At 42.6% G+C, this 25052-nt stretch overlaps 1 protein-coding gene across 1 annotated transcript; it reads right to left on the minus strand.

Moving 5' to 3' along the window:
* Positions 1-1139: 1139 nt before the first annotated feature.
* Positions 1140-20193, minus strand: LOC123324066 (serine protease 52-like). The gene is given in 7 exon segments (XM_044913067.1): positions 1140-1248; positions 1751-1989; positions 5968-6084; positions 7445-7709; positions 8744-8939; positions 18497-18510; positions 19892-20193. Coding segments are annotated over 7 exon segments (1242 nt in total).
* Positions 20194-25052: the final 4859 nt, after the last annotated feature.

The raw sequence follows: 25052 nt of genomic DNA on the forward strand, positions 1-25052 counted from the left end.
AAAACAACTACATACTGATTCGCCCTGCTCTCATCTACTGAAATGCTTCTTCACCCACTCTCTAGATTCAGATGGTGGCCAAGCTGTCCTGTTCTGATGCGGCCAATGAGAACCAGCACAGAGAAATTCTTTTCATCCTCTTTTCTTCCCTTTCACTATGTATATGCAGAACAGATTTCACCTTTTTGTTTTATTTTGTTGTTGTTATTCACAGCTCAAGGAATTCTACTTTAGGCAAACTCATATAAAAATACCCATCTTTTTGAGTACAGCTTCTCCCTCTCTCCTCAAAAATGTGCTGAGTTGCCTCAGAGAAGAATGCCACTTATTACCTCTTGTCTGGTTGGAAAAATTATGCTTGTGGGTGATTGGATGAAGGATGGAAGGTCCATCCACTCTTTCAGATGGTCCAAAATGTAGTCTTGGACTGTCAAACTTTTATTTTTTTAATTTTTTAATTTTTTTATTCTTATGTTAATCCCCATATATTACATCATTAGTTTTAGATGTAGTGTTCCGTGATCATTGTTTGTGCATAACACCCAGTGCTCCATGCAGAACGTGCCCTCCTCAATACCCATCACCAGGCTAACCCATCCTCCCACCCCCCTCCCCTCTAGAACCCTCAGTTTGTTTTTCAGAGTCCATCGTCTCTCATGGTTCGTCTCCCCCTCCGATTTCCCCTCCTTCATTCTTCCCCTCCTGCTACCTTCTTCTTCTTTTTTTTTTTTTTCTTAACATATATTGCATTATTTGTTTCAGAGGTACAGATCTGAGATTCAACAGTCTTGCACAATTCACAGCGCTCAACCATAGCACATACCCTCCCCAGTGTCTGTCACCCAGCCACCCCATCCCTCCCCCCCCACCCCCCACTGCAGCAACCCTCAGTTTGTTTCCTGAGATTAAGAATTCCTCATATCAGTGAGGTCATATGATACATGTCTTTCTCTGTTTGACTTATTTCGGACTGTCAAACTTTTAGACAGCTATTTACTAGAAAAGTAATTCCTTTGATTTTGTGCTACCCCAATATATTTATCATTTTTTTTTGCTTCAGGTTGTTTCTGATGTTTGCATGCAAAGGTGCCTTGACTACTATAACCCATTTAACTATGTGTTTCTTTCCCATCTCATCTCTAGGATGTTTCTACTTCAATGATTTCCTGATCCTGAATCATAGCATTTTTCCACATGATCTCTGAGAGCCCAGAACAGTATTTAATGGGGCTCTGGACCGGGTGATAGCTATGGAAGCAAAAGAAGGTGAAGAAAAGTATCTTTCTGAAGACCAAATCTGTAGGTCTCAGGGGTTAGCTACAAATGAGGGGAGAGAGAAAAGTTGGAATGTTATTTCAAGACCCCCCCAAAATGGGGAACTGTCTACTCCTTTGGAAAATGAAAGAATCTGTGGAAGGATATCTGTTTATAGGAGAGAAAAGAATAGGATTTCTGTTTCAGAGATCCTTGGCATGCCCCTCTGCATGCAGAGGTACTCCATCCAAACCTCTGGAGAGGCCTCAAGCTGAAATTGGTAGCCTGGCTCCAAGTTCCAAGGGAACAATCGGCTGTGTAGTAGGTCCCAGGTATATCATAAGCACTCCTATGGGTATATGACTATTTCAGGCACAACTAAAACTATGAGAATCCCTTGCACCCCACCCTTAACCTTACTCCAAAAACCGAGGACACTTGGTTTTGAGGCACTATAGTGTTTAATCACAGAGGTAATAGAAGTATCACAAAATACAGTAACAAGATGGCCCAGGGTGATTGAAGCAAACTGTATCCAGAGTCTGGCTCATGCACGTAGGGCCTTCCTGACAGTGTGGTCTCCATGTTAATCCATAACAGATAATTAGACACCTTCGTATACACTCCAGGCTTTTTCTTCCGGCCACAGCCCTCTCCCCAGCTGACAATGCCCACCTGGTACCATACGCTTTGGTTGTCTTTTTTCTGGCAAACCAGAGGCCCCCCACTGTCACCCTAGGAGAGAAAAGTTGTTTGGGAGTGGAAGGGACAATAGCAAATTACTTCTATAGCCTATTGAGGTGTGGGCAAATGGCACAAGGCAAAAAGCAGTTATAGTGTCTTTTGATGAGAGGACAGTTTGATTAGGCTCTCCAACTACATGACTATACTCCCAGCCCCATGACTGTCAGACAAAGTGGCAAACCATTTGGTCAAAAGCAATGGCAGTGAACGACAGTTTGCTTAAAAAAATGAATATCCATCAAAATCATTATCATCTAGTTGCATGTGTTCATTTTGATGTACCAAGGAGTGGTTTTTTAATCCATTTTGCCTCTAAGCACTTCTCGTAGTTTTTCAGAATTCTTTACTTTACTTTAAATCTATTTTCAGCCAACCAGTTTCATCTTTCTATATTGTTCATAATAGCAAAAAGTAAAAAACAAAACCAAAAATCCATTATGCCTCATAATAGGTAATCGGTTGAATACAATAAGCGCACAAACTGATATATACAAAATGCAAAAGATACAAAAAGTGAGTCAAAATGTTATATTGTGGTTTAAAACATTAAATTTGAAACACTTTACACATTTTAAAGCATCATGAAGAAGATTGCCAAATAAGCAGAAATAAGGGGAATGGCCATCATTGACAAGAAAATTGAGGAACACACAATCTTTCAATGCCCCCAAATGTTTGGGCCATTTCTTTATTTTACACTTTTATTATTTAAGTATAGTTGACAGACAATGTCATACTAGTTTCAGGTGCACAACATGGTGATTTGATGATTCTATGTATTTATACAATGCCATAAGGGTAGTTCCCCTCTGTCACCATACAACGTTATTACAACACTATTCACTATATTCCATATGCTATACTTTTCATCTCTGTGACTTACTAAATTCTATTAAAATTTATGTATCTTCATCAAAGAAAATTAGAAATCTCAGATATGGAAAAAGAACAGGCAGAATACCCATAATTATATAAATAAGTAAATTTATATATAAACACACATATGATTGTATATGAAAATAATATTTCAGGAAAGATAAGGTAACATGGTAAAAAGTGTTTCTCTGGGGAGTGAAAAGGATGACAAGTGTAAGAGGTAAACTTCCTCTTCACTGTATATCCATCTATAACATTTGCATTTTCCCTACCACGTACTCAAATAAATAAATGAAATAAACAACATTTATAATTCTAGCCATGCAGAGGCAACCTCTTAGTCAAATATAATTGTCCACAGCCTTGAGTATGCAAATATGAATACATCATTGTTATTTTACAGAAGTAGGATCAGGTGGTACATATTTTTTCACAGCTTACAAAGATTTATTTTTGAAAATATTAAGTGACACACAAAAAAGTTGAAAAGAAGCACCATTCAATAATATGCCAAAAATCCAAATCTAAAACAAATAAAGCAAACAGGATATGGATTTATTTGATTTTTTCTAAACTAGATTGTTATCATAAACAAATCGCTGTGCCCATCAACTAACTTTGAACCAAACTGTTCTTTACCAGATTCCCTGAAGTCATTCGAAAGTCCCCTGACCTTTCTTTAAAATGAAGAATTAGATACCAGCCCTTTATCTGTAGTGTCATTTGCAAATATCTTCTCCCATTCTGTGTCCAAGATCTATAAAGAACTTCTCAAACTCAACACCCAAAAAACAAATAATCAAGTCAAAAAATGGGCAGAAGACATGAACAGACACTTCTCCAAAGAAGACATACAAATGGCTAATAAACACATGAAAAAATGTTCATCATCATTAGCCATCAGGGAAATTCAAATCAAAACCACACTGAGATACCACCTTACACCAGTTAGAATGGCAAAAATTGACAAGGCAAGAAACAACAAATGTTGGAGCGGTTGTGGAGAAAGGGAGACCCTCTTACACTGTTCGTGGGAATGTAAGTTGGTAAAGCCACTTTGGAAAACAGTGTGGAGGTGCATCAAAAAATTAAAAATAGAGCTACCCTATGACCCAGCAATTGCACTACTGGGTATTTACCCCAAAGACACAGATGTAGTGAAAAGAAGGGTCATATGCACCCCAGTGTTCATAGCAGCAATGTCCGAAATAGCCAAACTGTGGAAGGAGCTGAGATGCCCTTCAACAGATGAATGGATAAAGAAGATATGGTCCATATATACAATGGAATATTACTCAGCCATCAGAAAAGATGAATACCCAACTTTTACATCAACTTGGATAGGACTGGAGGAGATTATGCTAAGTGAAATAAGTCAAGCAGAGAAAGTCAATTATCATATGGTTTCACTTATTTGTGGAACATAAGGAATAGCATGGAGGACATTAGGAGAAGGAAGGGAAAAATGAAGGGGGGTAAATCGGAGGGAGAGATGAACCATGAGAGACTATGGACTCTGAGAAACAAACAGGGTGTTGGGGGGGGGGATGGGTTAGCCTGGTGATGGGTATTAAGGAGGGCACGTACTGCATGGAGCACTGTGTGTTATATGAAAACAATGAAGCGTGGATCACTACATCAAAAACTAATGATGTATGGTGACTAACATAACTTAATAAAATTAAATTAAAAAATAAAATAAAATGAAGAATTACAATCTCTTCTGTGGGGATGAGGGGATCTATGTGAAGGATGTCAGGCAGAACAGCAGTACAGTTAAGATCTTCTATTTCTGAAGCCCAACAGATCTTGGTTCATACTCCAGGGGGAGGATTTAGCTGGGAGAATATGAAATTTTTCTTTAGCATTTAGCATTTGGCTTTGATGCTGGTGATAATAACTACCTTTCCTGCAATACTGTGTGGATGGTAGGAAACGACAACTGTGAAGCCCTCTACTGCCCTGCTATCTGGCAAGTCTGTACTCAATAGTAGTTCCCAGCATTTCTGTGGCTGTTGAACTAGCCAAGTTTGGGCATGACCAGCCTGGGCTGATGGATTTGGAGCCCCTGTTTCTACTGGAACCCAAAAGATGGCTCCAATCTCAGAAGACAGAGTGCCTTCATTAGAATTCTGGGTCTGTAGTTTAACTTGCCACCATGTCCTCTGTAAGGCTGTCGGCTTCCCTGATCCTCAGTTTCCTCATCTGAAATAAGCCTGCTTCCTAGGGCTAGTTTGCAACCCTTTTGTGTATTTGTGGGAGTGGTTTGTACTTTATTAAGCACTGAACAGGTATAAGAGATGGTGATGGAGAAAATTATATTTATAGAATTTACTATGACCATCCTCTGCTCTGTGCTGTTTTGTGCATTGACTCACTTAATTTTCACAATAGTCCTAGAAGGTAGGAACTCTTAATATTCCCATTTTACAGATGAGGACATTTGAAAAAGCACAAGCATAGAGGGAATTCACAGGCCATAAGTAGAGGAGCTAAGAGGGAAGCTAAAGGAAACTGCACCCCTAACCACTGTCCCACACAGTCTCCCTTTGGTTACAGAGCATCTGTACTGGGCTGAATAGCATCCCTCTCAAATTCGAGTCTACCTGGAACCTCAGAATGTGAGCTTATTTGGAAATAGTTCTTTTGCAAATGTATTTAGTTAAATTAAGTGAAGTCCTACTGGATTAGGGTGGGTCCTAATCCAACAACTGAAATCCTTATAAGAAGAGAAAATAGGAGACACACATACGGGGAGAAGTCCACGTGAAGATGGGGGCAGAAAGTGGAGTGATTCATCTATAAGCTCAGGAATGCCACCAATTGCTGGAAACTACCAGAAGCAGGAAAAGTCCAGGAGGTATCCTCCCCTAGAACCTCCAAAGAGAGCATGGCCCTACCAATGCCTTGATTCAGACTCCAGAGCTATAAGAGAATACATTTCTGTTGTTTGAATCCACCCTGTTTGTGATAATTTGTTACAGTAGCTTTAGGAAACTTATCCAGAGGGGGAAGAAGGGAGGCAATTATCCTGGAAATATTGACCAGCCCTCTGTGGCAGGCCCTCTCTAAGCAAGGGACAAGCTCCATTACCTGGCAGGAGTCCATCCCTTCTTGAGTGTTCCCAGCACACAGCATGTTCTTGGTGAGCACAGGCATAACAGAGGAGCACATTTCCCGTTTGACCAAGTTGATGTTGACTTTGTTCAGCTGTTGACTTGTACTTTGCATAGGAACTGACCCAAAGAAGAAGGAGATAGGGAGAGGAACCTGAGCTCAAAGTTGTCCCTTTGGGTTGAGGTCAAGCACCCACTCCCCATCATGTCTTTTTGCCTCAATGACAAAGGAACTACCATATGGCTTAGAGAACTACCCAAATTTGGACTTAGTGAGGACAGGATGGAGAGGTGTTCAGGAGACTCTCAAGCCCATCCTCTTTGAATCCAGAGCTCCCCACAACTGGGTCTCTATTGGATCTCAGCCTAAGTGTACTCTTCTCACTCTGCAGAAGGTGTCAACTCTACGGTCCTAAAAAGGTATTTCATTTAAATCCTTAAGACAGTAAAGAAAACCCATGATGACAAGTTCTGCAAGTTCTGTCCTGGGGCCCATGGCTCATAAAGATGGACTTGAATCATGTCAGAGCCTTTGAGTAATTCACTGTCTATCTAAGAGGTGAACCTAACACCTAGAATGTTTATTCTCCACAGATGAGGATATTTCCCTTTTTGTATATTGCTGACTTCTCAGAGCCTAGAACACTGCCTGGAAGAGGATCAATGAATATGTGCTGAATGACACAAGAGGAACTCTAAATTAAGAAGGTGGCCTTTTTTGAAGTTCATGAAAAGCTTCCAAGGGTAATTCCCCATGAGGAATTGTAAAACAGCTCTGAGCTTTGGGACCATGTGAGAATCAATGTATTGTCATTTGTGTGCCTACTTAGAAGAATGGCACTGACTGGAATTTTTTTTCTGTTCTTTAGATTTTGGAGTAAGACACATTGACCAAGAAAAATGACAAAAGTTCACCATTTTATGAGTTGGTTGGGCAAAGTGGTGGGTGTAGGTTACAGGTTGACTCTATAAGGACAAATTTATATTCAGTTTATCCCCTTCTCCTTGGCCTGGATCAGTGGTTTTCAAATATTTGGGCCACCAAACCCTTTGTTATAGGGGAGCAGAACTGACACTATCAATTGGAACAGAGCTGCTCTGCTGACATTACTGTGGACTTCTTGGAGCCCAGTCCATTTTGCCACCCCTTTGCCCATCAATATGTCCCTCAAAATTCCTCCAAGTCACCCTTGGACTCTGAACACTTCTTCCTGGGTTATCCACTGAGACCCTATTTAGGGTTTGTGTTCTATAATATGGACATAAAATTTACTACAGGAGCCCAAGAAGGCCAAGGAAGAATGATTCACATGTGGACTGAGATTAAGGTTCATCGTGGGTCTTTAAATGAGAACTGGAAGTTTCCAGACCCATCAGGTAGACTTCCTAGAGCTAGCAGAGCCTCCAGAGTTTACTTTCTCATTGTAAACATCAACCAGGTTGCCATCCCCCACTGGGTTGGGCTATAGTAACTCACTGGTAATACCCCATCCAGTCACCCAGCAGTTTCGCCATCTCTCTATGTCAGTGACCTCTGAAAGACAGATGGGTACTTTCTGGGCATCCAACTTAAATGGAGATTTGAGCAAGAGCAAAGCAATGTCATTGTCCAAGAACCAGCTGTCAAAATAAGGGTGAGTAATTAGCTTGTCCACTTTCATCCTCTTCGAGTTCTTGGTGCCAACATTTCTTTCACTATGTATAATCTCCAGGCCAGATCTTATGTAAAAACAAAAGAAGGAGAAAAAAGGGTAAGTGGTGGAAGGGTTAAAAAGGTGGGCCTTAAGAGAAAATAATTCCGGGCGCCTGGGTGGCTCAGTTGGTTAAGCGACTGCCTTCGGCTCAGGTCATGATCCTGGAGTCCCTGGATCGAGTGACGCATCGGGCTCCCTGCTCGGCAGGGAGTCTGCTTCTCCCTCTGACCCTCCCCCATCTCATGTGCTTTCTCTCTCATTCTCTCTCTCTCAAATAAATAAATAAAACCTTTAAAAAAAAAAGAGAGAGAGAAAATAATTCCACCAGTGTGAAACTGTGATCCTGAGAGCTGGAGGGATGGAGGCATCTGGGACCATGCACTTGGGCCCTGACTGGGCAGAAGAAGACAGACCTGAGTTCCAGTCTTGCCCTGTTGCCAACCAGCTTTTGCCTTGATGGCCTCGTGGGCAAATTCACTTGTAAATTTTATTAACAGATGTCTGAAAGTCATGCTATGCACAAGTCATTGAAGGACTTGATCTTGATTTACAAGAAGAGGTGGACTAGCTACTAACAAACACCTGGGAAGCTTCTCAAAAATACTGATGTATGGACTTGAGCTAAGAGAGCACCTCAGGAACTTCTGTCATGCAACCAGGTCTGGTGCCCTGCCCTTGGGTCCCAATCCCTTCTAGGAGTCTCTGACTCTGTGGTCACTGTCAACTTACTTTCCCCCCAAGTAATAGCAAATACTTAGGGAAGTACTTTCCAAAGGTTTGGACCGGGACCACATGCACTTGGCAAGATGCTGAGAAGTCCAAAGAACACTTGTTCTGCCATTTGGGTCCCATGAAGTAAGATGTAAAACATCCTAGGAGGAGAACAGCGTCTGTACCACTTGCAAAGTGTGATATTCAGTCACACAGACATATAGTTAACCTCCTGGTATTTCATTTTGTGACTGACAAACCTGGGTGGAGTTTCCAGGAGAATAATAAGCATGTAAGGACAAATATTCTACCACATTGGTTAAAAAAAAATCTGTTTGGAATACTTACTTACTTCTGTTTATGAAGCAATGGGCCGCAGTTAAAATCCACCACATGCTGAGGATCGATCCTCCACAGAGATGTTTCCCGTGGTAAAGAATACTCACCTGCCATGGAAAATCTGTAAGGTCTGCAGGTTCCCCGCCTATGATTTCCAAAGTTTCTGATTTCTCAGGTTTGCTACTTTTTCTTTGGCCACATGTCACTAAAAGCAAAAAGAAAGAAGAGGGACTAGAGAACCAGGGCCCAACAGTCAAGGTTGGTTGGCTTGAAAGAAACTTAAATACAGTGCCCCCTTCTTCTTGCCTCCCCAGCACGCAGATAGCAATGGCTTAGCCAGGTTAACACCAGGTGGGAGATCCATCAAACAAGAATGATGCTTCCTAATGCCTATGAAAGTCATCAAAATTGTAATATTGTGCTTATGGGGGAACAATGACTCCTCCCTTCACCATAGCTTTGCTTTTTGGAAGGGTATCCCTCTGAGGGCTTGTGGGAAGGGAGACACAACCACAAACCCTGGAGCTGGATCTTGTTATTGCCTCTCAGTAAGGAAGCCCAAATGGGAGTATTCATTTATTTGAAATAGGGCCATGGTATGGTGTCTTTACATAGATCATAAAATCCTTTTTAGCTCTGGACTCATATTTTCAACTTCTATACCTGGATGACACAGACATCAGAAATTCTACAGGCAAAGGGAAAGTGATCAGCCCCTCCCTTCCTAACTGATTGCTCTCCTGCATTTCCTATTGTGATTAGTGGCACCGTTTTTCACTTAATTTAATTCTAGGCATTCCAATTGCACCTTAAAGGGAATAAAACTTTTGGCATTTCCTATGTGATAGGATTGTTTTGAGATCTTTTGGTGTCTTTCGAATGTCATTTGAGTAATGAGAAAAATAAATATCATAAAATCTAAAATGTTGAGTGCTTACTACTTGCCAGGCACCATTCTGTTTTGCATAAAACAATTTAATTCTCACGTAAACTCCATGAGATAACTGAAATTATTATTGCCCCAATTTAAAGGTGAGCCAATAAGGCAAGTTTAGTGCTTAGGACATCTGGCCAAGACCCAAAAGCTAATATGCAACTGAGCTAAGATTTGAACCTAGGCAGTCTGGTTCCAGAGTCTGTTTTCATTACCACTAGGCCTTCTAAGTGTTAACCATGTTTATGCATGGGGAGAAAAGACAATGACATTCAAAAATTTCCACAGACAAGTATAATATGAAAGGTATATCTATTCAAACCATCTCCATACCACACATCACTACCATCCATGTTACCATTACCAAATACCACCATAGCCATACAACCCCGCCACCACACAACCCTACCACTACATATCCCCACCATATGTCCCCACATCACAGGTCATCACAGCACACAACCTCACGACCACACAACCTTGCCACCATACAACGTAACATACAACCTCACCACCACATGTCCCTACCACGTCACCCTCATCACACCACTCATTACTACCACATTTTACCACAACCACTGCCAATGACCAGCACTGCTACTGCTTATCTCTGCCTCTGGGTTTCTCTCCTCCAACTTTCTTGGCCCTTCAGCTCCCCAGAAGTACCCTGCTCCTTCCTATCTCAGGGCTTTTCCCCATGCCTCTGCCAGAAGACAGGCTCCTCCCTCATCTGTCTTGCCCCTCTTTGCCTTTTTAATTCCTGTGTATCCCTCACATTTTAGCTCAGTTATAAAGTCCTTTTAGAAATCTTCCTTGCCTGGGGCGCCTGGGTGGCTCAGTTGGTTAGGCGACTGCCTTCGGCTCGGGTCATGATCCTGGAGTCCCGGGATCGAGTCCCGCATTGGGCTCCCTGCTCGGCAGGGAGTCTGCTTCTCCCTCTGACCCTCCCCCCTCTCATGTGCTTTCTCTCTCATTCTCTCTCTCTCTCAAATAAATAAATAAAATCTTTAAAAAAAAAAAAGAAATCTTCCTTGCCTTTCAAGATTATATAACCTACTGTCAGTATAACTTTCTTTTCTGACACCCTACTTTCCACTCAGAACACTAACAATAGAAATTATATATTTGTGAAACTGCTGAAGTCTATTTCCTCCATTAAATTCTAATCTCTATGAAGGCAGAAGGCATGTTGCATGTTTTGCTAATTTTCATATCCCCATTATCTGGCTTAGAGACTAGTACATGGTGGAAACCCAATACATACTTATGAATAAATGAATGGATGGATGGTTGGATGGATGGACGGGGAGGGAAGTAAAGGTCTTAATATCAGTGGTAAAATCCTTGACCTACTAATGACCTGTACAGGTTATCAGGAATTGAGGGACCTTAGTTCATACCTACAGAGTCAGCTGTCTTTTGAGTTCCTAAATCAGAAAGCCTTGGGCAGGGGGACAGTAGGTGGCCCATAGAGGTGTCATTTCATTTGAAGATGCAAAGAGAGAATAAGGAACTGGTGCCCAGGAATATCTGCTTCACCCGCATTGCTCCTGTCAAAGGAGATGTTTTGGCATTCCCAGTGGAACACCACACACGGCAAGGACCCTGCACCCCAATCTCTGATGGAAATGTTGAGTTTTCAGGGCCAACAGGGAAATCTTAGAATTAATATACAATAAGGCAAAGTTGGATCTCTGGGAAATTTTCTAAATACTTAAATAAAATAATAATTTATGAAAGTTTAAACAAAATTACTGATGATTGGGAGTCAGATTAGATTCATAGTTAAAAATCCCTAATATATCAGTCTTTTGCAACATAGTAACTACTACTTTTTGAGCACCTAGTATGAGTCAACTTCTGCATTGTGCATGTGTGTGAGACATTTAATATTCCCAGCAAACCTCTAAGATATGTCTTATTATTCCCATTTTATAGATGAAGAAATAATCTCTGAGACATCATGTGATTGCCCATAATTATTTAGCTGGTATGAGACAGATAGGGATTTTTCAGTCACGTGTGTCTGGTTCTGAACTCTAATTATCTATTCTTCTTGCCCGTAGCTTTCATGGTATGTCTATATTTCAACAAAGCCTCTGCTCAGTTCTTTGGGAATCTTATTTGGCTAAAATGATGGTATGTGATTTGATGATTGCTCTCTAAGGTGACCGTCAAACAGATTGAGACATTACATCCAAAGCATTGATCTTCAAATCTGTGTGTATCTGCAATTCTGGAGTGAGGTGGAGAAAAGATTTCACCTGGAGAGCTAAGTCTGATTGGGGGGCAGTGGCTATCTGCAGTCCTCTATGTAAAACAGGTCCAAAGGTGCATCTAAGCTCAACAGAAAAAGGGACTATGATATATCAGTAGTTTTTGCTGAAGGTCTGGGGGTATTGGATTGGCAGTAGGATACCAAACCAAGCTAGTGCTAATAGATACCTTTAAAATTTAAATGGGTAAAAAGTCATCTTAAACTTGGGGGAAAAGTACACAATAATGCATGACATGAAACTGAGCAAGAACTAATATTACAGATTACAGAATTGAGATTGAAAATTATCTGGCCAGATCTGAATCCTGGGCATGAACCATCAATATCAAACTCAATAACGAATAGACTTGCAACTCCAGGTAGAAAAATAATACATCCAAAACTCTAGATTGTGAAGGGAGGTTGGAAGTTTTCATATGAAAATATCAACCATAAGATGCTGACAACATGACATCACTGCTAAGCTCTCTGCCTCATAGATGGCAGCATTTGAATGGTTGTCAGTCTGGAGCCACACAGGTAAGAATGACATTAACAAATGGAGTCTATTCAGAGATGAGTGGCCAACATAAGAAGCCTTATAAGAAACATGAAAGGAAAGAAGACTCAGACCTTCAGACTCTTGCAGGATTTTCTTAAAGATGAGGCATCAGGGTTGTTCAGATCCACCATCAGCGGGTGGAAACTGCAGGGTGGTATGAAAAATCTTACAGAAGTATAAAAATTCTGCCATATAGTTATATTCTACTTTGTTGGCATTTGCACAGAATTGAGCCTGACCTAGACAATCTGAGACCCGTGCACATGAAGTTCAGGAGAGTCCCTGGGAACCCAATTGTATATTATTTGTATTAAATATTTGTATATTCTTTGTGGAATTTCTCTATAGTGGAACAGGCCACTTGTAGAGTCTTTAGTTTTCTCAAGGAGTGCACTTATGATGAGCACCAGGTGTTGTATGGAAGTGTTGAATCACTATATTGTACACCTGAAGTTAATATTACATTTTATGTTAAGTGGAATTTAAATAAAAACTTTAAAAAATTAGGGGATTTAATTAAATTACCTCTAAGGTTCTTTCCCGTTCTAAAACACTACTTTTACAGTTCAAAATGGTGAGGGGGAAATATTTTACTTGAATTACATTAATGTAAAATGTCATCTTTATTCAAATTCTTATATATAAATTTTAGCTTCCTTATTCTTAATTTTTCCTTAAGAGGTATATGATTTCAATTACAACATTTTAAATGCTTTATTGATATTGATGTCAGGCTGCCAATCATCATGCATACTGAAATGTCCATGTATTTACATGAAAAGTCTCATACAAGTACAGTAATTTTTTCATATTTTCATATGCTAATGGCTCAACTTTGTTGAAAATTACATAGAATTGGGATTGACTTGAAAAATAGAAGACCTGTGGTGGTGAATTTTAAGAGAGTCCCTGGGAGCCCAAGGGGCTCTATTTTCTGTAGATAGAGAACGAAATGAATTTTTGGGTCTGTCAGCACCACAGAGCAAAATTCCACGGGGGGGTGGGGGGGGGTGGGCAGAGATGTCCCTTTGCAAGTCCCACCTGAATATAACTGAAATAACTTCAGACTCTAGATTTTTCCCAAGTGACTGATTGATCCAGACCCAGGGATCTGACCAAGCAGATTAAGATAGGAAGGTCTCATTTCGGCTTTTTAGTCCAAAGTGGTTTCTCTTTGCCCATACTATCCAGGTGTCTCAGAAAAATATTCTTTCTCCCTAAAGATTCTACTGATATGTTGGTGACTATGAGAGAAAGAGAATGACTGGAGAGACAGAACTCAAGTGTGGAGAAGGCACTGTGGTCTTAATATGAAAAGTTCCTGGCTCTGTCCTGGGTGGCAGGGCACCTGGTAAAGAGGGAAGGAGGTGGGGTTTGGAGTCAGAAGTTCTGAGTTGGCTGCATTGTTTGCTGGTTGTGTGACTTGGAGCCAGTGATTTAACATCTCTAAGCTTCAGTGTCCCCATCTTTAACACAAATATAAGTATTAACACATGCTGTGTTAATGTAACATTTCATGTAACATTGATTTAGAGGGATGGCATTTGGCTTCACTTTAGTCTGGAACAAGGAGAAAGAGGTCTGGGTTTTGCCCAAGACCCTTGGTAAAATCTGGGGTCATCTCTGGGCAAAATTTTAGTGGGAGAATGTACTTCCTAGTTGTCTTTCTACATCAATGGCCATACTTATGCTCTTCTGCTGAATCCTCCTGCCCTTCTAAAACCCAAGTCTCAGTCCTCAGACCACTTCTCTCTCTTTGCATTTTAGCTAGGGTATCTCCTCCCAGCCATAACTTCCAATATTATCTTTATACAGAAGATCTCACATTTGACCTCTCAGACCTCTCCACTCAGCCCTCAACTCTTAACCAACTGCCCTACTCAATATCTCACAAGAATGTCTAAGAGGCACCTCAAGCTTAATGTGGCCCAATGGAACTATCAACTTACCTGACCCCAGTCCAAATCTTCCTTCCTATAAGTTGTCCACAGTTCAGTAAATGGTACCTATATGTATCTGTTTGCTTAGGCAAGAATATCATCTGGGAGTTATCCTTGACTCCTCCTCTTCTCTGTCTCCTGGCATCCAACGCATCAGCCAGTATAGTCAGCACTGCCAAAAGATATCCAAAAACCAAACCCTTCCCTCCATGCCTCCTGCTCTAAATCCATCCAGGCCATGATCCCTTCATACTCACTCACTCTTGTCCCTGCACACTTTATCCTCTGCAGCAGCCAGTTTCTCTTCCTCAAGTATCTCTCATTTCTCACTCTCCTGTTTAGACTCTCTGATGGCTTCCCATTGTAACCAGAATCAAATCCAAAGTCCTTACTGTGCCTTTATGAGGTTCAGCATGATCTGGGCCCCACTGGCCCCTCTGAGCCCATCTCTCTTCAGTGCCCCCTTCCCATTCATTCTGTTCTGGCAACACCAGTCTGTGTGCCTCCAAAACATACCGAGCTCATTCACTGCTCAGGGCCTTTGCACTTGCTGTCACATCTGCTTCTTGTCTCCTTCTTATCAGATGGATCTCAAAGCCTTCCTGAGGTTTCCTGAAAGCCCTCGTGAGACCACCTACTAGTAGAGTCTCAACAACCACCTATAGGCCTTCCATCATATAAGCCTATTTTCATGCTTTATATCATTTAATAGGAACTGAAATTAACTTACTTATTTACTCATATTATATGTTTAATACATTCTTCCCCTCATTAGATAGTAAAACTGCATGAGCAAGGAAACGAGTATGTCATTCTCTGTTATAAACTGACTCCTAAAACAACTCCTGGTACATGGTAGATGTTTATAATATTTGTCAACCAACAACTGACTGAACATAACACAAATTTCCAGAAAGTCTCAGGACCCAGGGAGAATCCATAGTAGCTATTAATACACTGCCTTTATTATAGTTATATCATGTTACTGTTTGCATTAGGCCAGTAAGGCTCCACATGATCCTTCAGAATGTTTTCCAAGAGAAAGCAGCCTTACTCATGGCCTTGAAGCTGCAGGAATATGGCTAGTTGCATCTCCAGCTTGATGGCTGGTTACCCCTCTCAAAGGGTTTTCTTAAATCAGCCATTCACTATGGAAAACTCTGGGACCTAACATAGACATAAAATACACACACACACACGCACTCCGCATGTAACTTTAAAGTTGAAGGTGTTGTGGGAGCAATGATCTGAAAGTCTGGTCCGGGTGCCCCCTGCATGGGATTCACTTAAGGGGCTTATTAAAAGTGCAGTTCCCTGGATCCCACTCAGAACTGTGGAATTAGCATCCTAGAACTTGACCTTTTGAACAAGTTCCCCAGGTGATCCTCCTGCACCCCAAAGAGCAAGGGCCCCAGTTAGGTACAGACACAAGAACACCACGAGACACCTACGTGCTAGGGAGCTGTGTGCCCAGGGCAGCAGCAGGGTGACGGGCAGCAGAAGTACCACTCTTCCATCTTTCCATCCTTTCATTGGCTCTGGTCTTTACTCAAGTCAATGGAAAGACTTCAGGTGAGATTGTGCAGATTCAATTCAGAGGGACCAAGTCTGGTTTTGCTCTCTGTGCCTACTATCTCACAGCCTGACAATCAAGGTCACAATGGGGCACTGGGTGAAGCAGTCATGGTCCAGACAAGGCAACCAAGTGGCATCCTGCACCCAGGACCTGATGATTTCCATGAGCCAATCTTTTGGGATGTGGAACTGGGGGCCAGAGGCAAGAGAGTAGGAGGTCTCCACACCAGTTGGGATCCTGTAAGTCGAGGCATCTCAGATTCACTAATGCATCAGGACAAAAGAGCTGAAGCCACTCCCCAGGAGAAAGGATCCGAAGCTTCTGGTCCAAACAGCTCAGGTGATATAGCAGAGTGAGGATAGCCTCGGACTCCTAAAGAAGAAAACTCACATCACCAGGGGGATCTTTGGGGAGCTACTGAACTTTGAGCCTCAGATTGAACTTTGAGCCTCAGATTACTCATCTGTACAATGGAGATAACAATAATACATCATTATATTGTTGGGAGGATTAATGAGATAATGTGTGTATCCTAGCACAGGACCTGGCAAATACCAAGCCCATGATTTTAATTCTCTGCTAATATCATCTCTACTAATGTCTTCTCTCTACTAATTGCATCTCTAAAGGCTCTGGCAAAGGAAGGTACATTGACCAGCACTGTCTAAAACAAGACACGCATAAAGTACAGCTCCATGCAGAGTGGCTTTTGTTGATGCAGTTCATTCATTTGTTCACTAGGTTAGCTGGCATTTTATGCAGCACTTTCTACATGCCAGGCTTGTGGGATGATGCAAAGATGAACAATATTTGTTCTCTGTCTCCTAGAAGCTCATACCCATCTGGGAGAGACACGTGACCAAAGACATCAAATACAGTGGAGTAAGGGTATCACTGTGAACTGTAGAGAGGTACCTGACCCAGTCTAGGAGGAGCATGTTTATGTGGTGGGTGGCAGAAAGAGGCTATTAGAGAAGATTCTCTAGAGGAAATAAGCTCTGTCTGGGCTGAGTCAGTTTACAAAGAGAAAGAGTATTAGGGAAAGACAGACAGGCATTTGTTGTGGATTGAATGGTGTCCTTCCAAAATTCATCTTTTGACGTCCAAAACCCTAGTACTTCAGATTGTGACCTTATTTGGAAATAAGGATGTTGTAGATACAATTAATTAAGATGAGGTCTTCCTGGAGCAGGGTTGGCCCCTAATTCAATATCACTGGTGTCCTTATAAGAAGGGAAAATTTGGATATTCACACACACACAGGGAGAATGCCATGTGAAGATTAGAGTTAGGCTGCCACAAGCCAAGGAACTACCCAAATCTAGGAGAGAGACCTGGAACAGATCCCTCCCTACTGCTTTCAAGGGGGCATGACTTCTTGACACCTTGATTTTGGACTTCTGGCCTCCAGAACTCCAAACAATAAATTTCTGTTGTTCTAAACTACCCAGTTTGTAGTATTTTGTTATGGCAGTCCTAGGAAACTAATGATGGCATTCTAGATGGGCGGAAAACATGTGCAAAAATACCAAGGTGTACGGGAACTATAGGAACTTTATTTTTTTAAAGATTTATCTCTTTATTTTTTATTTTTTAAAGATGAAGTACTGTATGGTAACTAACATAATAAAAAATTTAAAAAAATATTCTGGAAAAAAAGATTTTATTTATTTACTTGAGGTGGGGGGGGGGGAGAGGAGCAGAGGGAGAGGGAGAAGCAGGCTTCCCACTGAGCATGACCCTGGGATCATGACCTGAGCCAAAAGCAGATGCTTAACTGACTGAATCACCCAGGCACCCCAAGATTTATCTATTTATTTTAGAGAGAGAGCATGAGCAGGAGGGGCAGAGGGAGAGGGAGAGAGAATCCCAAGCAGACTCCATGCTGAGTGCAGAGCCCAACGCAGGGCTTGATCTCAGGACCCTGATATCACCATGCTGAGATCACTGCCTGAGCAGAGACCAAAAGTCAGAAGCTTAACAAACTGTGCCACCCAGGCGCCCCCTACAGGAACTTTTAAGTTAAACCATATATAATTGCTGGTTTAGTAGCTCCAAAATTGTCTTAATATTGGCAATTTCAAATGGTCCACTAAAATATTGAGCTGGAATAATGTACGAGTTTGAGCAGGAGACAGAGGTCAATTTATTGAATAAAGCTCAAATCTGAATAGTTTTCCCTACTATGCAGCCACTGAATAATTCTCATGAGAAATCGCCATGCATGTGACAGGTATGCGGGGAGCAAGGGTTATTACTAAAGATTGGCAAGGAGCTGTAGATGTAAACATTCTCCAAAATTCTATACATAATGGATTTCCATTTCAGGGGAAATGACTATGGGCATTTTTCTTTCCCTGGCTGTCTTGAGGCTTTAAAATTTATCTTTAAAACTCTTGGAAATATCCTGTCAGAATAAGCAAAAGGCAGATGAAATATTAGGAAATTAGTTCATGTTATTGGGTATAGACTTTTCACACAACAAGCATTTACCATACTTCTCATAGCTGTAAGCAAAGCATCAGAATTCATCCACTTAGCTCATATTTTTCTATGCCAGGAGGGGGCCTGAAATGGGAGAGAGAGCTTCCTCACCGCTGTTCTTTGGAAAACAGCATGAAGTTGAGTTTCATTGAGGCTATAAATGTTTGTATCCTTTGGGGGTACTGGAGAGCATGTTCATATGAGGTCGAACAGGGCAGAGATAAAGAATTCCCAGTGTCACCCACAATCCTGCTTAGCTTAACCACCTCGTTTCCATGCCTGGCCTCAGAGTCCAGAACAAGAAAACACAGCATACGCATTATTTTCACTCAAACCCCAAAGAATCCCCAAATCTCCCAGCACATCAGTAAATGAATTCACACCTTTATCAAAACACCATTGTATGAAGACATGTGTCCACACTAAAATCTCACAATGGTTATAGTGGCTTTACTCATAATTGCTAAAAACTGGTTAACACCCTACATGTCCATCATCAGGTGAATGGATAAACAAACTGTGGTCCAGACAACAGCACCACTATTCAGCAGTAAAAAAGAACAAACTATAAATAATGCAGCAACATGAATCTCAGATGCATTATGCTAAGTTAAAGAAGCCAGACACAAGCAAGTGCACTCTGTATGATGCCATTTAGATGGCATTCTGGAAAAGACAAACAACAGGCACAGAGAACACATCAGTTGTTGCTAGGGACTGGGATTTGGAGAAGGGGATGGGTTACCAAGGGACAAGGGGAACTTATTTTGGGAGGGTGGGGAGTTTCTATATCTAGATTGTGGTGGTGGTTACACAGCCATTTGTATTTGTCAAGATTCATAATACCGTACACCTTAAAAAGGTGAATTTACTAAATAAATATAAATTATACCTTATAAATCAAACTTAAAAAAAAAATGCCTTAACACTTTGTGCTCTTCAAAAAGCCACTGATGTGAACCATAAAAGAATTGCCCAGTTTGTTGAAAGCCTTTTTGTTGTGACTTCAAGGGCCAAACCTGTGGGGGAAAATCATTCTTAAATACTGTCTTAGTCTGCTCAGGCTACCATAACAAAATGCCACAGACTGGGTGGTTTATGCAACAGAAATTTATTTTCACAGTTCTGGAGGCTGGAAGTCTGAGCTCAAGGTGCCAGATTTTTCAGTTCCTGGTGAGGGCCCTCCCTCTTCCAGGCTTTTGCATATGGCCAACTTTTCAACGTGTCCTCATATGGCCTTCCACAGGGAGTGTTCATGGAGGGAGGGATTCAGAGAGAGAGAGCAGGAGCACACACTCTGGCCTCTCTTATAAAAACACTAATCCTACCGCATCAAGACCTCACCCTTATGACCTCATTTAACCTTAATCATTTCTTTATTATTGTAATTACTAGCTTACTTACTTATTGGGCCCCATCACCAAATATAGCCACACTGGAGGCCAGGGCTCCCACATATAAATTTTTGGAATAACACCCAGCGGACAGGACACGCCGGTGCCCCCGAGGCCGCAGTACCCGTCGCGGTTCTTGCTCAGGTACTGCTGGTGGTACTCCTCCGCGTAGTAGAAGGTTTGGCCCTCCCGGATGTCGGTTGTGATCAGGCCATAGCCGTGCTCCGAAAGAACCTGGGGAGAGAAAGGCGCCGTGAGGACCGGATGCTGGGCAGAGAGGGTCTGAAGGATCCGGGTTGGGGGTCCGGCCATGAGGGAGGCAGACGCGGGTGGCTTGGGGTGTGCAGTGGGTCCTTGTGGGCCCGAGCTCTGCCGCTTCCCAGCTGGGTTATTCTGGGCCAGCCCCTAGCGCCCCGTGCCTCAGGTGACTGGGGCCTGAAATCCAGTTTTCTGACTCCGTAATTTGCATTCTACTCATTACACCAGCGCTGCCCCCCCCCCCCCCGGAGCGGGCTGGGAGCCCTGCTTTGGGCCCTGTGGGTCTGTGTGGAAGGGGCCCCAGGGCTTCCCAGGGGAAACAGCAGGGCCATGTGGCTGCCTGGCTGTCCTGGGAAGAATGGGCCTCCCTGAGGGCACTGGAGCAGGGCTGCGGGAGGAGGGGATGGAGGGGCAGGGGCAGGATGGGAGGGGCAGGGGCAGGATGGGACTGGCAGGGCTGTGGCCCCAGCCCAGTGCTGTCCCCTCTGCTGCCAGCTCAGAACAGGCCCCCTGCCCACTCACAGGCTGGACCGAGGAACCCCCACGCGCTGGGGTTCTAGGGAGCTCGGGCCCTGCCTGGGAGCCTTGGACAGCAGGGCGTCATCTGGGTCTGTGCTCTGCCACTCCAGCCCCAGGAGCCTGGGGACTGAGGTCAGGGAAGGACGTGGCCTGAGGGCCTTTGTGGGCTCATCACCGCCCTCTGTGACCTACTTTAAGGCCCGGTGGCATCTGCTGCCAGGGAAAGAAACAGACACGTAAACACAAGTGGGGGAGGAGAGCGGAGCTATTTGGGGCAGGAGACAGATTAAGAAATAGACATTGTTCCCCATGGATCTTAGCCCGTTTCCTTTCCCTTTTGGATTTCAGCTGTGCCCTAATTCTTCCTTGTTGCACGCTGCTCAGGGCATTTGGGCACAAGGCTACAGAGACTCGACCCTGGGTTTGCGGATTCCATTTTGGACAGGGACGCAGGGTGGTTCTCGGACTTGTTTTTTCATGCAGGAAGTGCCTGTGTGCTGATAGCTCATTGGTCGCTTGGAGATGAAGTCCTCGCATCTGTCAAGAAGGGTGGGTGAAGTCTTTGTGTTCCCCATCGTTCCACTGCTGGACCTGCCCCTGAGCTCTGCCCTAACTCTGAGTTTCCATCCAGCCCTCTGATGGCTCTACGACCGCGGGCTCAGCTGTGAAGGGAAATAACCCCGGGTGTATGAATCAGGGAGAGTCCGGGAAGGAAACAGAATTCCACTCAGGAAGTTCACATGGAGGTACTTTAGTGAAGGGATTGAGAAAGAGTTATGGGCATCGTAAAAGGACCCACATGTAGAAGGCATTCGAGAGACAGGTAACAGCAGGAAGTCACAGGGACAGGGAGAGAAAGTATACTTACTGGAATCCAGTGAGAATAGCAGGTGTGGGGCAGGGGCACCAAGCAGGCGCTGAGTCAAGGAGGGTCTCTGCCACTGGCAGCACAATGTCTCAATGGGAAGGGACAGGGAGGAAATATCCCCAAACCTCACGTCCTGCCTATACCTTCTGTCAGTGTCAGTATCTCCCACTGCTGAGGGCAAACCAAGTGACATTCAGTATCCCAGGTGACTCGGCCCCTAGGAGCCAGCCTACCTGGACCCAGGGAAGGACAGCCAATAGATCTGTAGTAGGGAAATGGGGGACAAATGGAAAATAGCTATACAGAATCATCTAGTGCTTTATCCCAGAGAACAGAATTGAAAGCTATGAGGCATTCATATTTTAGGGCTGATACAGATATCAAGCTTTTTCATGTACATCAGGGCTTTGCCAGTGTTATCTCATCCTCCATAGCAATTGTCTGAGGGAATGACTCTTCTTGTTTTCCACATTCAGTAGACCAATTTGCCAAATATTATATGTTGATATTTGGCACCATCTCTGCCTTTCTAAACTCCCCTAAAAATCATAGAGGCTGAAAGCTTGGGGTTACATTTCTGAGAATCCCAGCAGCCTTCAAATTTGGATCCTTAGCCAAGTTTCAGGAGGGAGAGAACAGGGAGAAACCATTATTTTCTCATAGCAGCTGTGTGCAGGCATGCAGATTTTAGCAGGTGACAGTTGTGAGTATCCTCTTGCAAATGGCCACTGTAATGCTGAAGAGAATAGTAAGATCATTAGCAGTGGGTTCCCATGATTTTTGAAGTTTGCAAGGCTCCAGAAAGCAAGCAACTGTTTTTCCTGACTTTTGCACTCAAGCCCTTTTAATAGTTCTGTAAGCATCTGTTTCTATGTCCTAAATCCCTTTCTGCTTGAGATACATAGTGTTTTCTGTTATCCTTTCGGAATATTGACGGATGCCGCATTTGGTACTAAAAGTAGTTCCAGGAAGTTCAACCGCAAAGATGGGAATCTATTTGTTGTCAGACTTGGTGTGATTTGAAGACAATAATGACCTTGTCACTAGCAGAAAATGGGATTCTGGGAGTCCATGGTACACAATGTCAAAACAGCTTCTCAAGTTATTACTTGTCATTCCTGGAATCAGTTACCTATTAAGAGAGACCAGGTGGCTTTTGCAATAGAATACTCTGGTGAAAGAGACAAGTACTAGGGCTATTGCAATGGGCAGCTTACAGAAAACAAACAAACCCAACAATCTTGGGGCTTTTCAACTCAAAGGTGGGCAGAGAAGCTTCCACAATTGCACTAAAAGAATCTCATATCTATTGTATCAAAAATCCAACCCAGAGTAGGTCCTGTAGGTGGCAGAATTACAACATAACTTGAATTCACAACCTCTTCAGATGCTCACATAAAAGTGATTAATTGGGAAAGAAGGTGACCAAGAAATTCACAATGGCATATTTGGATGGATTAAGATAAATCAGTGTACTTTAAAACCCCAAGTCCCACTGAGCTTGCCTTCCTGTCAGAGGCAGCCCTCTACCTCTTTCTGGGAAGGCCCATCTTCCCTTGCTTGAAGTCTTTAATGACTTAGCTGAAATAATTACTTTTCCAGGCGATGCTGATTCTCTCCACAACATACTCCTACCACCCCATAGGAGTCAAAACCAAAAGGAGAGTCATCCCAATAGACTTCATAGGGGATCAGTTCAAATCTGACCCAGAAGATAATATGCATTAAAAGAACTGTGGCATTCTGCTAATGTGTATTTGCAGAAACCCAAGGGTTATGAGTGAGAATGAATTCTGATGGAGTTAGATGAGGGATAAAGTAAAATGTGATTAGGCCAAATTTATCAATCTAGTTATACTTAAGAGAAATTCTGTATTCAAATGAGTTAGCTGAAGCAGCTGGAAATGGCTCTGACAAATAATGGCCTACATGAAATGGAATTCCTTTGTGGAATATAAAAGAAGGAATCCAAAGCTTTGGATAGGAATGTCAGAATGGATTTATTGTGTGACCTGCTCACCCATCCTCTAACTCTATCTCTCATATGAGTCCCAAGGACACTGTGTTAAATTAGGCATTGAAAAATGATTTCCAAGGGGGGCATCAGCATTCTTGTAATACCCTGTTGTGACCATCATCTGCAGGCTGAGGACGATGTGACACACAAACCATCTGGTGGAAGATTGACTACACTTGTCCCCTTCTTTTGTGGAATAGGCAGCAATTTTTTATCATAGTAATAGACATTTATTTTGTATATGGATGTGACCGCTTTGCCCACATGCTTCTGCCACCCCATCACACGTAACTTACTAAATACTGTTATTCATCATATGGTTTTCCATTTGGCATAACTTCTGACCAACTGGTTATAATGCAACAGAAATGAGGCAATAAGCTGATGCCCTTGAGATTCACTGATCTTACCATGCATCTCACCACCCAGGATAAGCATGCCTACTAGAACAGTAGAATGGCCTACTGAAGGTTCCATAACCAAGCCTGTTGAGATCTAACAATATATGATGTTGGAGTGCTCTTTTACAAAGTATGGTATATATTAAGAACCTGTATTCAATAGGTGGTGCCAATTCTCCCATGGCTAGAAAACATGGGTGTATAAATCAAATAATAGAAATGAGACTGGTTCCAATTACTATTTACCCAATGATCCATTCAAAAAATGTTTTACTCCATTTCACTACAACTTTGAGCTTTGAAGGTCTAGAAGCCTGAGTTCCCAAAGGAGGAGTGCTTCTTCCAGGGAATACAATGGATCTATTGATTTGTGAGTTGAGACTGCTACCTGGCCATTTAGAGCTCCCCATGCCACTGAACCAAGAGACAAAGAAGGAGTTAATGTGCTGACCGAAATGGTTGACCCTGCTCATCAAGAGAAGAATTTTACTGCAAGTAGATTTTAGACAAGGAGTCCATGAAATCCTCCAGGGATACTCTTAGTATTTCATTATCCAAAAGGAGAAATAGAAAACTATACAACCCAATGTAGGCAAAACCACCAAGAGCTCAGAAATGAGCTGAGCTTCATTCAAGAATTCACATATAGCAGCCATGGCTCCAGTTGTATACTCAAGAACTGTAGTAGCTGCCCAGATTTTCATGTTTGTGTATACCGATTTCCCTTTTTTTCCTTCCTTTCTCCGGTGTTGGTGGTCATTAAATTTATTATTTAGTCTTTTTTTTAAGATTTTATTTATTTGAGAAAGGGAGAGAGAGCACAAGTCAGCGGGAGGAGCAGAGGGAGAGGGACAAGCAGACCCCTCGCTGAGCAAGGAGCCCGATGCGGGACTCCATCCCAGGACCCTGGGATCATGACCTGAGCTGTAGGCAGACATTTAACTGACTGAACCACCCAGGCACCCCTATTATTTAGTCCTTAGATACAAGATTGGGATAGCCAAGGAGGTGCACTATTCAAATCTGCTTCGAGAGAAACTGCTGCAGGAGTGTAGTTGGTAACAGCTTTCAGCTGCTACTCCTTTGGATCCATCAGGCAGTCAGGCCA

This window comes from Neomonachus schauinslandi, chromosome 2, assembly GCF_002201575.2.
Source record: "Neomonachus schauinslandi chromosome 2, ASM220157v2, whole genome shotgun sequence".
In the NCBI taxonomy this organism is placed as follows: domain Eukaryota; kingdom Metazoa; phylum Chordata; class Mammalia; order Carnivora; family Phocidae; genus Neomonachus; species Neomonachus schauinslandi.